The 15,836-nt window shown below is 44.1% G+C and overlaps 1 protein-coding gene across 3 annotated transcripts in view; it reads right to left on the reverse strand.

Annotated features, from left to right (window-relative positions):
- The window catches only part of shroom3 (shroom family member 3), a 74,397-nt gene that overhangs the window by 8,795 nt on the left and 49,766 nt on the right, over positions 1-15,836 (reverse strand). For 2 of the 3 annotated variants that reach the window (XM_037117484.1, XM_037117486.1), the window contains 17 exons: positions 15,195-15,413; positions 14,181-14,473; positions 13,846-14,089; positions 13,370-13,425; positions 12,480-12,930; positions 11,084-11,377; positions 9,977-10,418; positions 9,635-9,771; positions 9,343-9,504; positions 8,393-8,868; positions 7,383-7,610; positions 7,058-7,268; positions 6,388-6,700; positions 4,378-4,454; positions 2,333-2,424; positions 1,343-2,036; positions 1,061-1,205 (listed from right to left, as the gene is read on the reverse strand). In XM_037117484.1, coding sequence (XP_036973379.1) covers positions 1,061-1,205; positions 1,343-2,036; positions 2,333-2,424; positions 4,378-4,454; positions 6,388-6,700; positions 7,058-7,268; positions 7,383-7,610; positions 8,393-8,868; positions 9,343-9,504; positions 9,635-9,771; positions 9,977-10,418; positions 11,084-11,377; positions 12,480-12,930; positions 13,370-13,425; positions 13,846-14,089; positions 14,181-14,473; positions 15,195-15,413 — 4,534 coding nt within the window. The remainder of the gene's footprint in view (positions 1-1,060; positions 1,206-1,342; positions 2,037-2,332; positions 2,425-4,377; positions 4,455-6,387; positions 6,701-7,057; positions 7,269-7,382; positions 7,611-8,392; positions 8,869-9,342; positions 9,505-9,634; positions 9,772-9,976; positions 10,419-11,083; positions 11,378-12,479; positions 12,931-13,369; positions 13,426-13,845; positions 14,090-14,180; positions 14,474-15,194; positions 15,414-15,836) is intronic. The other variant, XM_037117485.1, reaches the window with a different exon arrangement.

The raw sequence follows: 15,836 nt of genomic DNA on the forward strand, positions 1-15,836 counted from the left end.
CATCACAAGTATTTAGAACACCAACCCTCGGTATGACGACAAAGGTAGAGTGAGTATTACCAACACTGATCAAGGTAGGGTGAGAACTAGATACATGGAATTAGAATTAGAGGACAAAAATTGGTCAGAGGCAAAGATATAGTCAGGATTAGTTGTGAGAACAAAGCCACGGTTAAAACTCAACATTTATGAGAATCAAGGAGAAGTCAGAACTGGGTGCAGAAACGAGGGTACAGTCAGTACTGGGTAAGACAATTAAAGTGAAACTCTAGCCATAAAGAAACCGAGGATTTATTTGTGAATGTATATGAGTCAAATCTTCGTGTAAATGCATAATTACGACGAAAGAGGCACTTTTAAGATTCACCCTAGTTTTGGTTTCCGGCAAGCTAATTTTAAATGGGGTGCAGGGGCACTCTTACGCTAGCATCAAAACCACTATTTTTAAAACACTAAGAAGACTTGACACAACATGAAACTTTGCTGGTATCACCAGGGTCTCTACACATGAACACGAGCACTGAGAACAGCCAGGAGAGTAATGGTGGACCTCTCCTCAAGCCTTCTTGTTAGATCGCACTCAGGGATCGACACTTTTTGTCTGCCATGACGGTGACGCGGCGGAGATCCAGCTCCTACAGTGAGTAGTCCAAAAACCTTCTTTTTAGCAAACTCTGTATACACAAACAATGTTCTCAATGCTCGTGTTAATGTGTAGAGACCCTGGTGATACTACGAGTAAAATTTCATGTTGTGTCGAGCCTTCTTAGTGTTTTAAATATAGCGATTTTGATGCTAGCATGCCAGTGCCCCTAGCACTCCATGGGAAATCAGCTTTCCTGAAACCAAAACTACACTAAAGCTTAAAAGTGCCTCTTTCGTCGTATTTATGCATTTACACGAAGGTTTGACTCATTTTCAATCACAAATAAAGCCTCAATTGCTTTTTGGCGAGCGTTTCAGTTTAATGAGGGCAAAGTCTGAATTACTAAGGTTCAATGACCAAGGTAAACTTTAGTTGCTACTTTATTAAAGGGAACTCCCGACTTCAGGTACTCACCAGCTGCCTGGCCAGTGCCTCCACTCGCAGCTCCTCAGATGTCTGTTCTCTCTTGGGCAGGGGCTGGTACTCCAGACCTAGGCCATTATCGGTTGCAGAGGAAGTGGGAACAGAGTGGAAGGCTGTGGCGTCAGGGGAAGGAAGGCTAGACACAGGTGGATGAACAATGGAGGAAGATAGGGACATTGGAGGTGAGTGGAGCAATGACTTCCTGTTCGCAATGATGGAGTTGTTTCAGTGATAGTGATAATATTTGAAATATGAACATCTTGTGCAGCAAACCTTCCAACAGTGGGTTGTCCAGCTTCCTGCTCCAGCTCGAGGGGAGGAGGAGGGGGAGGGAACTCTTCAATTATGCTTGTCTCTTGGAATGGCGTAGGAGGTGACAGAGGGGCAGGATTTTGGTAAAAGACCTCATCAAAGTCCTGCAGTACGCCTGCTTCTAGTGGCTGCTCCTGGTCAGTGGGGCTGATGATGCTGGACTCAGAGATTCGCAGTGAGGACAGGTGCTGGTGAATGGACGGATGGGAGGATGCAGGAGGAGACGGCGCAAAGCTCCCACTGCCCTTCCGGTTTGTTGGGGATGAAACTATTCTGGTGTTTTCTGCCCGATGCCCTCCTCTCACCTCTAAACTGGAGGCTCTCTCTCTATAGATGTCCTTTGCAGTGTCTTCTATTATGCTGGCATCACTCAAACTGTGTACCATCTGTCTGCGCGCCAACAGGGTTTCATTGTAGCCAGTAGTGTTCCCTCCATCCCCTGGGATGCCGGGGAAGGTGATGGCATCCAAGTTCGCCTGGCTCAGCCTCTCACTTGCATGCCACTCAGTGCTACCTCCATCCTGAGCCCCAGATGGGGAGAAGGGGCAGGGCAGGCCAACAGAGGCTGCCAAGGTAGAGGTACTGCTGGTTCGCTGCCGCTCACTATTCTTCAGTCTCTCCCTACGAGTGACGGAAGTGTGGGAGGAGCCCACGTCTAGGATCAAGAAGTGAAGGAAGAGAGAGGATTCAAAGGGGAGCCACAGAACAGTGGAATATAGTGGATGCTAATCATCAGATGCTGCTGACAGCACAAGTGACACTGGCAATAGTCAGCTCATAATTCACTACCATAGGTACAGCTCCTGAACAACATTAACTTTTGCTCCTATCATCTGCAGCTGATGATCAATAAAATGAAAAAGCCAGATCAAGCCAGATTTCTTTAGAAGGAGCTGAGAGAAATCCACAGGTTTGACAACTATGTGTTGAGGCTTTGTTTATTTTGCGTACCATGTGAGGATCCTGCAAGCACAGCGGTGTTGGGACTATCCTGGGAGTGTTGGACACAGACGAGGCCCCCTGATGACTGGATATCTGCAGGTCTGAAAGAGAGACAAACAGAAAAAGAATTTAAAAAGGAGAGGAACATGTCAACAGATCATAAGAATGTTTGGTCTAAGTCAGGGCTCTGCATTTGCATTACACTGAGAAGAAGCTTCAGTTCTCAGTAGAGCTGCATTCATGTTCCCGGTTATATTGAGACACCAGACAGATCTGTGTAAACACATGCACAGAATTCCCCAACTGACCTATGACCTTCATATTTTGGGAGCAAACATATTTTTGAGTTTTAAAACAATAAATCCCTGAGGACTGGAGTGAGTCTCAGTGCCAGGGAGTTTTCTCTGCGTCCTTAAATTCCTCAGTTCATCCCTCCTTTAACTCCTCGCCTTTATTTCTCTTCGCACTAGCCTCTTTTGAACTCTTTCACTCATCTCAGCGTTTTCTCCTTTTTTTCCCGTTAGTAAACCCTTGACTCCTTAATCTCTTTTCTTAACTTCCTCCCTCCTCCTCCTCCTCCTCCTCCTCCTCCTCGCCTCTCGATCACCTCTCACCTATCTTTAACTGCCAACTCTTCCCTCTTCTCCTACTTTGATACCAAGGAATACTCCCTCCTTCCTCCCCAGGAGCTTTCAGAGAGTCTGCTGTAAAGCTGCATCGAATTTAATTGAACTGAAGATATTTCATGAAATCTGTGAAACTGTGACCCAGACCAAATGATTTTCTTGCCTCCTGTAAACTCAATCCATTATGTCCTCTCCTTTCACCCTCTCCCTTTCCTTCTCCTTCCTAACCTTCCCTCCCTTCTTTCTCTGTCTTTTTATTCTCTTCCTGTACCTCGTCTCTTCCTGTTCTTTTCCTCATTCCTCCTCATCCTGCTTCCATCTTTACTTCCTCCTTGCTTTTAGCTTCTTCTCTCCTTTTTTCCTTTCCACTTTTCTTCCTCCCCTCTCCATAGACTCCCTTTCAATTCCTTCTCCTCCATCTTTTTACCTCTTATCTCCTTTACTTTCCTTCAGCTGTCCTTCCCATTACTCCACCCTCGCACTTCTCTTTTTACCTCCTATGTTTCACATCCTTTGTTCATCACATTCTTTCCCTTTCATCCTTTCTCCTCATTCCTTACTCCCTGTTCTCCCCTCTCTCCTTCCCTCTCTCACATTGTGATGCCAGCAGTGGGGCACATGGACTCATAAGCCACAGTTGGTTTTAAAATAGCAAAGAGCTTAAAGCACACACACACACACACACACACACACACACACACACACACACACACACACACACACACACACTCCGGCTTACTGTCAACAGCCAATTATGGAAAAGTAAAAAATATTGGTATTTTCCAGCAGAAAACAAACAGCAGTTTTATACTTTGCTCAAACTAGTAAAACTCTGCTGTTGCTGAGTTCTGGTGTTGAACAGTGGCCAGAATAGCAGCAGAATATCATAATGTCATGGTGAAGCTAACCAATGACTTTCTGGATAATAACACTAATAATGATAAATTCATTATCCTGTTACACATTTGCCTAAACTACTGTCAAACTTATATGAATTGTTGGGTAATGGCAAAAATTGTGTTTTACCACTTGAGTCTTGACTTGAGTCCAAGTAGATGTTTGGGCCAAGTTTAAAGAAATGTGCTGTCTGTGTTACTGAGAATGGGATGCCTTGAGGTCACAGTGACCTTGGCCTTTGACCTTTACCCACCAAAATCTAATCGGTTTATCCACGAGTCCAAGTTGATATTTGTTGTTTAGATATGGACAAAACCGAAGGACTACCAGAAAACACAGTGCCTTTGGTTAACGCTGGCATGGAAGCATTAAAACAAAATATGCATAATATGCAGCGTGTGCTAATTAAGTTTACTGAACTGAACTGAGAGGTGTAATAAATGAGATGAGAGGTGAAAAAAACATGTCTGGGAGTTCCACAACGGCTCTTTGGCCACATGATCGTATGGTCTGATAGCAGATGTAACATACCTGTCCCCAGCCAGAGAGTGACGTCCAGGTTCAGAGATGAAGACACCAAACATCCTGATGTCACCTTTAGAGATGTCCTGAAATAGACACAGACATATCTAAGTCTTTTAGGTTTGTTTTTGAGGATTTGAGGACTTGAGGATTCTGCTCTCTGTGTGTTCATGAGCAGAAAATACAGCCTGTTATGGAGTTCTCTGTCCTGATTGGATAAATTGGGCTGGAATATTAGAAAATGTATTTTCTTTGTTACTGCGTGAGAGAACACTCCAAAACAGTGATTACTGTTGGAATATAGGGCTACAGTATTTGACACTTATTTCAACACAAATATATCACTAAAGCAGGTATGCTTTATATATATATATATCTATATATATATATATATATATATATATATATATATATATATATATATATATATATATATATATATATATATATATTTATGCTACACATCAAAACAACTATTTGACTCAGTGTGGTGAAAATGAATGAATGAATCTAAATGTGAATGCTTCAAGAAAAAAATGATCAGCATTGATATTTAGATAACACTGTGATTTAGTCAGAGATGTCATTAACAGAAGCAACAATCAACAAGATCAAGTCAAGTCTTGTTTGTTAGTTTTTAAAAGTATTTGTTTGACATTTGGGGAAATATACTAATTGGCATTCTTGCCAAAAAAAATTGTATTCCTGTTTCTGTGTCTCTGACCTAGTTCCAAAAATAAATCCAAACGGTGCATCAGCAATCACATGTCTGACCACAGACATCATCACAAAAAACCCCACAACACAGGCCTTATGTCTACTGCTTCTCCACTCAGCTGAGTTACAGCTCTCCACCACAAACTTTAACATGTCTCTGTGAGAGCCTTTGATTAAACATACTGTATGTTTAAGAAGAAACTTTCCCATCCATCAAATACCACACACAGTGTTACATCAATCAGGTGCATTAAAAGACAACAAGAGAGTTGTGTTTTTATGCTGTGTAGAAAATTGTTGGTGCTGGTGCAAGAGTTCAGGGACATTTCAAATTATTCGTCATCTGCTTCAATTAACAAATCCAACGTGGCAGGACAGCCACCACCCTGCAGACAAATCTATTGTTTAAAGTAAGAGGACAGAGTGTCTGTTTGTCTGTCTGAACTCTAATGATGTTTATGTGACACAGGCTGCTCTGATCACTGCCTGAGATAAAAGACAAATTCACTCTTTACTGCATTCCTTTAAGAACTCTGTAGATGTGTGTATCACGTATGTATACGTGTGTGTGTGTGTTATCTTTGCCATCATCCACATCGGACAGCGCCCAGCCACCCTCTCCGGCTCTCTGGCACCTCACAGGAAATTCTGAGGATTCTGGGTATTTCCTGTGTGACTCAGGCCCAAATGTCCATTAATGGCTAAATGTTGTCAAATAGTTGGTAATGCCAAGAGGGCCACGATTATAGGATTTCTCGGAAGCCTATTCAAGTTGTTGACTTACTTAATTTAGAATCCAAATGGATGGCAAACAATTTGGCTTTTTTCATACTTGTTTTCGACAATTTTATATTGATATCTTCATCCTGTGAAAGCATCATGATAGTTCTTCAATTATACTAATTTGCTGTCACTCATGTACATCAACACCATATAACCATTTTTACACCTAAATTAGCACATATATGCAAGTGTTTGAAATGCAGGTAAACCCTCTAGAAATAGGCAATTAATTGCATATGTGTTCCCCCCATGGCTGCTGCAGAGTCACATGACCTAGAAATGATTGACGCTTGTACCCATTCATATTGAAGACAAAACTAAGTTGCTAGTTGTTTCGTGGATTTTTTGACCAGTGTGAAGGGGCTACATGTGTAAACGGAGGTTGGGAGCTCTGGCCAAATAAAACCACACCTTGATTTTCTTTCTGTCTCCAAGGCTGATATACTGTACATTTGGTTCAGTTTAAGATCCACGGCTTTGAAAATGTATTAGTCACTAAAACACCGTACAGTGTGTTACCTGGTTCAGTGTTTCTCGTGTGGGAGAGGAGCGGGAGCGGTGGTGTTGAGGAATCATTTGTCTTTCCTCGGATCTCTCCAGGAGATCCTCAGCAGAAGCCGACCTCCTGGAGCCACGAGCTGACCCAGCTCTCTGCAGAGCGCCATTGAGCTGCTTGGACAGTTGCAGGTTGGGTTGAGGATCTGCAGCAACCTGCAGGTGGACCAGGCCTGGATCTGTGCAGGAAGACTGACTCGGTCTACTGAGACCTGTTTCAGGGGCGAGATCCCAGAGGATCTGGGCCTGGACCCCAAGAAGTGGACCAGAGGGAGCACTGAGAGTAGAAACCAGGAAGAGGAGTTATGAAATTGTTATAACAATGTAATACTTTCATTTAATTTTAAATGTAAATTAAAATGTCAAGAATTATTCTGAGGTACACATGTTTGTCTAAAATGGCATTTAATCCAAAAGAAAAAACAGAAACTAGACATGCTGAACTGCTAACCAATGTCAGTGAAATTCATCATCTGGGTACCATATATGTCCACTCCACTTTGTTGACATATTTCAGGCTGGCCAGAGGTAGCGAACAAGCCAACAGACATACTGATGTGGTTGACAATAAAGCTACATTACTAGCATGGGTAAAAAAACATAGTTTGATGCAGCTGGTGTTGGTTTTGATCACCTTGCCTGTGGCTGCACCGGAGGCCTTGGGGTGGTCACCCTGCCTGGGTAGAAGAGGTTGGACTGGAAACTCCGCAGGTCTGCTCCCGGAGGAAGGGTGGAGCAGAGACGCCTGTCTTCAGAGGAGAAGCTTCTCTCTGTGCCCGATTCCTGGAGGGAGAGCAGGCTGGAGGCGGAGGAGAGGCTGAGGGTGTCTGAGTGACAGTAGGATACTGGAGAGGAGGACGTGAGAGAAGAAAGAACAGGACAAACAAAAAGTGAACATTGGAACAGATTGTTCCAATCTGTTGGGTCATCTTTTTTCATCCCTTCCTCCCTCCACCAACCTGTATGGTTGCTGTTTTCTGGATGTATATAAGCACTTCGAGGCCTTGATCCACTCCTCTGTCCTTCCTTGTATCTTTTCACACTTCTCTTCCTGTCCACATACTCAGCCAGAGCATCGTGCTGAAGCTGCCGTAAGTCGGGCCTTGTCGTGGCATTTTGCAGAGCCCCGTCCGTGACGCCACTGGCTGCAAGTTCAAACATCTTCCGCCGGTCTGCGACGCTGGTCTCTGACAGGCAGGGAGATCGGGGTCAAAGCCCATGGTAAGCCACAAACAGACTCTAGATGTTTTGATGTGCTGTAACAGATGCCAAATACTGACATTTCTATCAAGCTAATTTAGTTTGGGAAGCAGTATCCAGCCAGATGCTGAATGGTGGCCTGAACTGTCGATATTCAATATAATAAATATGTAAAAAAGTAAATATGATATACTGTATAATCACATTTTTGTTTAACAAAATATGCCATGCTTCTCAGATGGATAGATTTAAAAAAAACTAAGCTTGTTATCAAGCATCGTGCTAACACTACAGCTACCTTGCTGGTGATGTCATCTCTAAGGAATTTGTAGAAACAAACTAAACATTTGGCAGTAACCCAAAAACTGATTTTTAAACAGCAGAGTTTGTACCTCTCTTGTCTTGTCTGCTAAATCCAGTGATGAAATCTTAAATGTTGATTGACAACGTCAGCGTTTCATAAACTCCTCTCATGAAACTGCATTTGATGTCATTATTGGTATAACATAAAGCTAGCTAAGTGGCCAGAAATACAATAGTATTGTTTAAGTTGTCTGTTGCCTTTCCATGTTTTGTTTTTGTCTATAGTAACTTCTAACATGTCAAAATGTATTAGATGTCTTTTTTTGTTTAGTTTTGAGTGTTTGTCTGTGAATTCAAGAACCTCTATGCAACACTAGTGAATTTGATCACTATACCATTGTGACATTTGTATTACTTACTTAATTACCGGGGATATATGGTAGATATTTAGAAAGATTTTGTTCACCTCCTCCGCGCCTGAAGAGGGCAGCAGTCTCAGCATCCGCAACCCCGACCTCGTTCAAATTCTCCGGCTCTGAGTATGAGCGCTTCTTCTGGTCTGCTGCTAGACGCTTACGGCCGCAGATCCGAATCAGAGCAGGTGGTCCAACTGGTGGGACACTGGGCAGGGCTGGGGGGCTCGGACCTCGAATATCCGGGCTGACTGCATGTCGCTCCTTTGGGGTGTGAGGGGATATGAACAGTGGTGGTGACTGTGGTGTGATGAGGATACCCTGTGGTTTGGGCATGGTTTTTGGCCCCTTTTTCTCCTGGGATTGCTGCTTGGCAGGGACGGATGGATGCTGAGGGCTGCTGGAGGAGGAGACGGGAGGAGAAGCTGCAGGAGATGGCGGGGAGACTGAGGAACTGAGGTCTCTTCGTCTGAAGGAGGTGGACCGCAGGACCTTAGACTGGGCATCTTTCAAAGAGTCTCTGTAAGACCTGATTGGAGAAAAGTATCAAACACTTGAGGGCAGCTCAGAAACACTCATGACACTGACCTGTTGGAGGACTCGGTGTATTGTGGTCAAACTATGACCATTTCGGACTGTGACCTGACTCTAACCTGCAAAAGGTCTCTAACTTGTTGGAAGCACAGACCTGATACTGACTTTTTGGAAGGCTGTGACATGTTGAATACTCTGACCTGTTGGAAGGACTGCGACCTGCTGAAGCACCGTGACCTGTTGAGGGACTCTGCCTTATTGGCAGACTCTAGCCATGGAAAATACTCTGGACTTGGAAGATGGTGACCTGACTCTGCCTTTATTGAAAGTCATTAACCTACTGGAAGACTCTGACCTGAAGAAAAGAAATATAACTTGTACGAGGTCCCTGACCAGACTCCTCTCTGTTGGAATACTCTGACCTGTTTGAATGATGCTGACCTGCTGAGGCCTATCTGAAGAGTCTGACCTGCAGTGGGACTCTGGCCCGTTGAAGGATGTGTTCTGCATGGAGCCCAGTATCTCTTGAATGTCCTGTCTTAAGTCTTTGCTGCTGTCACCCTCCCTGGGTTCTCCCAGCTGTAAGCTGCTGCGGCTCCTCTGGAGGGCTGAACTGGGATCAGCTGTGTGCCTGTCCACCACACAGAGATTTAACAGCCTTTATATGTCCAGTAAAGGTGATTCAGTTAAACTCTAGCAAATCTAAAAGGACTCCCGCGGATTTTGCAATACATGGAGCAAATACCATGCTGTTTGCTTACCTGTATTTGATGTGTTCGCTGCTGCTTCCTCCTCTGAAGCTCAGAGTTCTGTGGGCTTTGGTCCCATTGGTGCTTCTCTCCAGCATGTTTCTGAGGTCATCTGCTCCACAGGCAGGGCTGCAGCTTTTCTCAGAGGTCTGATTTAAAATCAGAAAACATAAAGCATTGAATTTAGAAAAAAGAAATGTGGGAGATAAGTTTGGAAGAGTCGAAATATGCATACAACTAAACATCTATTTTAGTTGGTGCTTTTAATGCACAACTGTGATTGACGCTCATTGCGTGCTTTGAAATCTTTCTCTGTTTAATCATCAAAAGGAAACAAGTTAAGTTTTGAGGTACCTTAAGATGGGCGGCTTTGCTTTGTGTGTTGGTGGTGCTGTGACTGCGCTGCTTTCCAGTGCGTTCATGGCGCTCGAAACGGCTGACCTTCTCCAGGACAGAGAGGCTGCGGGATGGTCCCTGGCTACCATCACCCAGGCTGCTGTTGCCATGGCTACTGGTAGAGACAACACTATCGGGGCTGGTGCATCGTTGGACCTCAGCGAGGGCGATCTCCAGACGGGTCAGTGGGTGTTCTCTGTCTTTGTGTAGCTCTCTCTCATCACAGTGCTGGTACTGCAGAGCTGTTGAGTCACTGAGGTGACGGGAAGGGGTCTTGGAGGATGATGTGGGTGGGGACTGATGCTGAGGGTATTCAGCTAAGTTGGTAGGTGGCACCTGTCCCTGAGGGAGCCTGGAGGACACAGCCTCCTCTGAATGAATGCTGGTCTGATCCATTGATCTTAAGGCATGGAAGGAGGAGAAGAAATGAGGGACAGGAAGTGAGAAAAGAAAAAGACATCATCACTGACATTAGATGGAAAATGTCTGATTTGATAACATATGAGTTTGTGTTGTTTGGATTCTTCTGTTGCCGAGCCCAGTGGAATGATGTTAATTAAACCAACATTCTCCCCAATTTGATTAGTTCAGTTAGCAGCTGAAGTTTGATGAGGTGGTTGACTCCTGTTTGCAAGATCTGCGCCACAAGCAGGCCATACCATGGTCACATATTAGTCAAGAGAAAACCAAATAAATCAGAATTGGCCCAAGTCTGAGCCAGATCAAGCCCACCAGAATAGAAATGAACTGTTCCAACCAAATGTTGCTATGATCATAACAGGCCAACAACAGCCTAAGCTATTCCAGTAAGGGTTAAGAGTTTCCTTCACCTAGAAACCTCCCAAACCCTACTGAGCAGGCCACAAAGTCACTTCAGCAGACCTTTTGATGGCAAACAAACTTATACACATTACTTGTAACTGTCATTAACAAGCTGCTTGTTGCATCTCCAAGGAAGTTCATTAAGTGACAGAAACAGAGGCTGGAAATTCCAATGTTGTAGAGAGTTCATTGAAAATGAAAGATTCAAATATCACACAACAGTCATCCCTAATCATACTGTACCTTCTCCTGTCAGCCCTGGACTGAACAGCTATGCAGGGGTCCCTCCACTCTGGTGGGGATAGGGGCCTGAGTCCAGGGTTCAACTGGATGTGGGCATTATGGAAATCCTGGTTCTTTTCCTGGAACATCTGGCTGTGAGGTCCTTGGCTTTCATAAATATGGGATCCTTGGAAGCTCTGACTGTGATGTCCATGGTGGTTTTGCGGCTTTTGGGCCCCTGTCTGGCCCTCTGATCCCCCTCCACCAGCTTTCTGGCGAGGTCTGTAGAGACCAAAGTTCTCTTCCTGTTGAGGCCTTAAAAGTAGAAGTCTGAATCAGCAATAAGGGCCAATTTGAAAAATCTACATCCATCCTCTGTTGGAATTACTTCAAGAAGCATTGTCTGTAAGTACAGTGTTAAAGGGATAGTTTGTGTTTTTTGAAGTGGGGTCATATAAAGTTTGGAGAAGTAGAGAGCCGCTCCAGCCCAGATGCTCAGCTTTGTACTGCAGTGAACGGGGTCCAGAGAAAAAGCAAAATAAACCACCTAAAACAAGGCTCACCTTAAAAAATCTATAACAGTTCAAGTGTACGTTGTATAGAGAAAATTCCCACTGCTGTACATCACCGTCAGATCGCCCTTTCTTTTGGCACTACATTTTCTCAACCGTATAACCTCCGTATCCGTGCGCATTAGCGCAACTGGGCTTTGTCTGAAATTGTTAAGTTACGTTTTTATTTAAAGTAAACCTCTCGTCCAGCAACTGGGCCTCGCACTGTATTTCGCCCGCTCGCCCACCCAGTTGCGCTAATGCGTAGGGATACGGAGGTTCTATATGTACTTTATATGACCCCACTTCAAAAAACACAAACTATCCCTTTAATGAGAAGCCTACATTTGCTTTGACATTTGTATTGTGTGTAGATGACTCTCTTAGACCATGTTTTGTTCCAAACGAGTAACTTGACACGCTAATGGATTTCAGCTAGCTAATTTATTAGCCATATACGTAAAAATAGACTTCATGAGGTCAAAGATTATACAATGCTAAATGTACATTAATGAGGCTTATTATGCTCAACATTGCTTTTATCGTCTTTCTTCACAGCAGTTTTAGTCTGTTCTCATGCTGTCAATATAAAGCAGTGGTGCTCAATAAATCCATTGATCACTGACTACAGTATGTGGAAGGAGTTATCTGTGTGTCTAGTTAAGGAAGGAGGCTGTTTGACAGGGTAGAATAAACTGCTCATTTAATCATGTGTTTGTAGTGTTGGACGTCAGCCTGAGCATCTGGGACGCCCCTCAACATCTTGACACATAGACAACTCCACCTTACTATGACTACAACCTTTTTACACCTGCTTGGTAGACACTCTAAAACTGTCGTTAGTTGAAATATCAGATTAAAATTACCTCTCTGTCTCGTATGATTGAGTCGTCAGCTGTGCAGGGGCAGATGTTGAAGAAGTGTTAATTTGGTATCCATTTTCTGTAGCTGACATTCGTCTATCCCTCTGCCCTTCTGCAACTCCGTCGTCTCTTGATCTGATGCTGTGCGCCCCCTGGTGCTGCTGTCGGATGCTCTCCTTGGCCAGGGCGGGGTAAATTCCAGAGGAGCCTGGCATGGGGCTAGTGCTGGGTATCTGTGCATAGTGGGGTTCAGGCTGGGGAACAGGGTACTTGCCTGTGGGTAGAATGAACCGGCCTGACTGGTGGGCTGGGCCTACAAGTTCAGAGGAGGGTGTAGTAGGAGAAGGAGTCTGGGGAAGGCCTCCAACCTGCCGGGGCTTTGTGGTGGGGCTGCTCTCTGGACTCTTCTCTATCACTGTGTGGAGCTGACCCTCAGCACTGTATGAGGCCTTAGCTGGAACAGTAGGGACAGAGGAGGTTGAGCAGAGGTTGTTCTGAATATCCTCACAACTGCCTGATAACAGTTTTCAAATGAATGGATTTACAACAATAAATACAATCAGAAAAGCAAAAGAATCAGAAAAGCAAGAAAATCAGAATCAGAATCAGAATGAGAAAGTGCTTGCATTATAGCTGCTTCCATTCAAAAGTCTTCAAAAGGTAGTGCTTTTTCGATTTCAATTTCTAATTGTCATCAAGAGGATCTTTAGTGAAAAACTTGTTAAAAAAAAAAAAAAGAGAGGTGTGCTATTTTTTCACTATTGATATACTTTGGGCTTTTTAGGAATGCCTTGCTACACTTTTAACTGATGGAGGAGAACTAAAATGTTGATTTGGATCATGTTCTATCCCTATATTTTGTAAAATATAGAAAATATAGAATTAAAATATACCTGCACCTGAGGCCACAGGGCCACTGGAGTGCTGCCAAGAACCTTTCTGCAGACACCTGAGTAAAAAACATTAGATTGGACAAAATTAGATTAGTTCAAGTGACATTTCCTTTTCCAAAAGTACACAGGATCTTTGCAGTCCTCCTTCCTACCATGTATGTTACACTTGGGTTTTCCTCACTAATATTCTACATACAACAGGTATCCAACTCCACACCTTTGTAATCGGATAAACAGCTGTTAAGAACGATATCTGCTGAATACATCAAACAAGAGAACAAATAATCTGAAAGTAGTTTTTACCCATTTAGTTAACAAGTCTACTTGTCTTCAAGTTCATAGGAAGGTAAATCACATCTCGAAACACAAGCTAGACTGATGTGAAGACTTTGTGAGTAGATTGTACTCATCATTAACATCATCTATTTTTGGATCAGAGTAAAAATATTCATCTTGATTTGAAAGATCCTTCTCACCTTAGTGACCGGGCATGCTCCAGACTGGACCAAGAATTTGGTCTCTCATGGTTCCTGATGGCAGCATAGCTGTCGCTGCGCCTCGGTGGAGCTGGTGCCCCCTTCAAGCTCTCGTAGGAGCTGCGGCTGGCTGCCGGGCCCCATATTGGACCCACACTGTGTCTATTTGTAGTTGGCATGCCACCGCTGCTGCCACTGCTACTGCTGCTGGTGCTGTTGCTGCCGCGGTAACAGACTCCGCCCACTGAAAATGCAACCGATAGTACGGAGTAAAACAATGTGTCATTAAATCAAAATTACTTGAATTAAAACCACTCTTTAAACAGAGACTTTACCTTGCAGATCTCGGATTTGGCCGAGCCTAGCCCCTCCCCCACCTCTGGAATCACTATTTCGCAGAAACATGGTGGAGGTGGAGCTCAGCTCATGCTCTTGGGATAGACGTATGTCAGCTTGCTGCGTCTCGCCACCTCCTCCTCCTCTTTGAGAGACGGTCTCCAGCGAATAGGAGCGCTCTTGGCTGAAGGAGGGAGTAGAGGCAAGGTACTCTGGGATGCTGGAGCTGGTGGAGAAGGAGGAGTAGGCAGAGTCTCGTTTGCTGTGGAGGTGGTCGATGCTGTTGGAGGACCTGGAATACGAGACGATATTCAATTTGAGATCATGGCATCGAGATATTTACATATGGGAAAGATTTAGCTGACTATGATACTTTCAAAAACACAACAGTTCATAATGCATATGGAGGTACCATTTCAGTTTTTATAGTACTAAATAAGGCTCCTCATGGATACATTGGGGAACATGGGCAACACTGTTTAGGTTTCAGTAGCTTTCACTGTAGCACAGTACATATAGGACACGGCTAAAAACTGGCAACCCTATTATGATGAAAAGTCAGTCCAGATGCTGAGCAGCAGCTGTTGGTCGACAAACAGCTTCAGCTAACTGCTGCTCTAACCACAATGTGTCTTTTTTACATGTTCCTACATCTGTTCAATAAACAGGGTACAGCATGTAAATGAGAAAATGTTTGAGTTGTTGGAGTTTCTGATGAAGCAGTCTTTGGGTTTTGCTACTGTAGGTCAAACACATGCTAAACTTCTTCATTCACACAGTTTTGGGGGCTGTGGCTCAAGTGTAGAGCTAACATCTGGTTATTAGAAGGTGGCTGGTTCGATTGCCCTGGTCTGCATGTCCTTGAACCTGATGTGCTAGTTGGCACCTTACATGGCAGCCACTGCCATCAGTGTATGAATGTACAGTATGTATGACTTACTGCAAGATGCTTCGGACAAAAGTGTCTGCTAAATGCCCTAAATGTAAATGTAAAAGTGTCTGTCTGTATGGACCTGGCAGAGGATAGTTGATGGCAGGAGGAATAGGTAGTGTGAGGTCTGCTGTGGGAGTGGTGGCCCAGTGTGTGGTGGTGCTGAGCTCTGGAGTGAAGCTGGGAGGACAGAGGAGGGTCCAGGCTCTCCATGCTGCCCCTCGAGCTGTACTGGTCTGGACTCTTCCTCAGGTAGGTATCGCCAGAGTCAAAGCCACCAGACAGGTCGGTGGTCGATGCACTGAAAGAAAAATAAGAGTTATTGATGCTGCGCAGCGATGGGTCGGGTCCGGGCTATTTTTGGCAAATTTAGGCAATTCTGAGCAACAAACAGGAGAACAAGACAGTTGAAACAATGTTCATTTTGGACCACTTGAGGCTTGAACTCACAACTTCTGGAACCAAAGACTGTCATCTATCACTCTGAGCTAACTGGCAAGTGGCAACGCAACAGTGACTTCAACAAACTGAGTAAGCCATTCACTGTTGTGCAGGCAGATTGGAAACCACTGTAAAAAATTCAGTTATCAAGACAAAAATCTGAAAATACACATGTTGCAGCATGGAGATGTTGGGAATTTGTTTTTAAAATGATTGATTTGCTCCATAAGTGAATAACTGACTCAGGGAGTCACTGTCCAGGCAGCTGTTGTCAAGGCAGATT

This window comes from Acanthopagrus latus, chromosome 12, assembly GCF_904848185.1.
Source record: "Acanthopagrus latus isolate v.2019 chromosome 12, fAcaLat1.1, whole genome shotgun sequence".
Lineage (NCBI taxonomy): Eukaryota > Metazoa > Chordata > Actinopteri > Spariformes > Sparidae > Acanthopagrus > Acanthopagrus latus.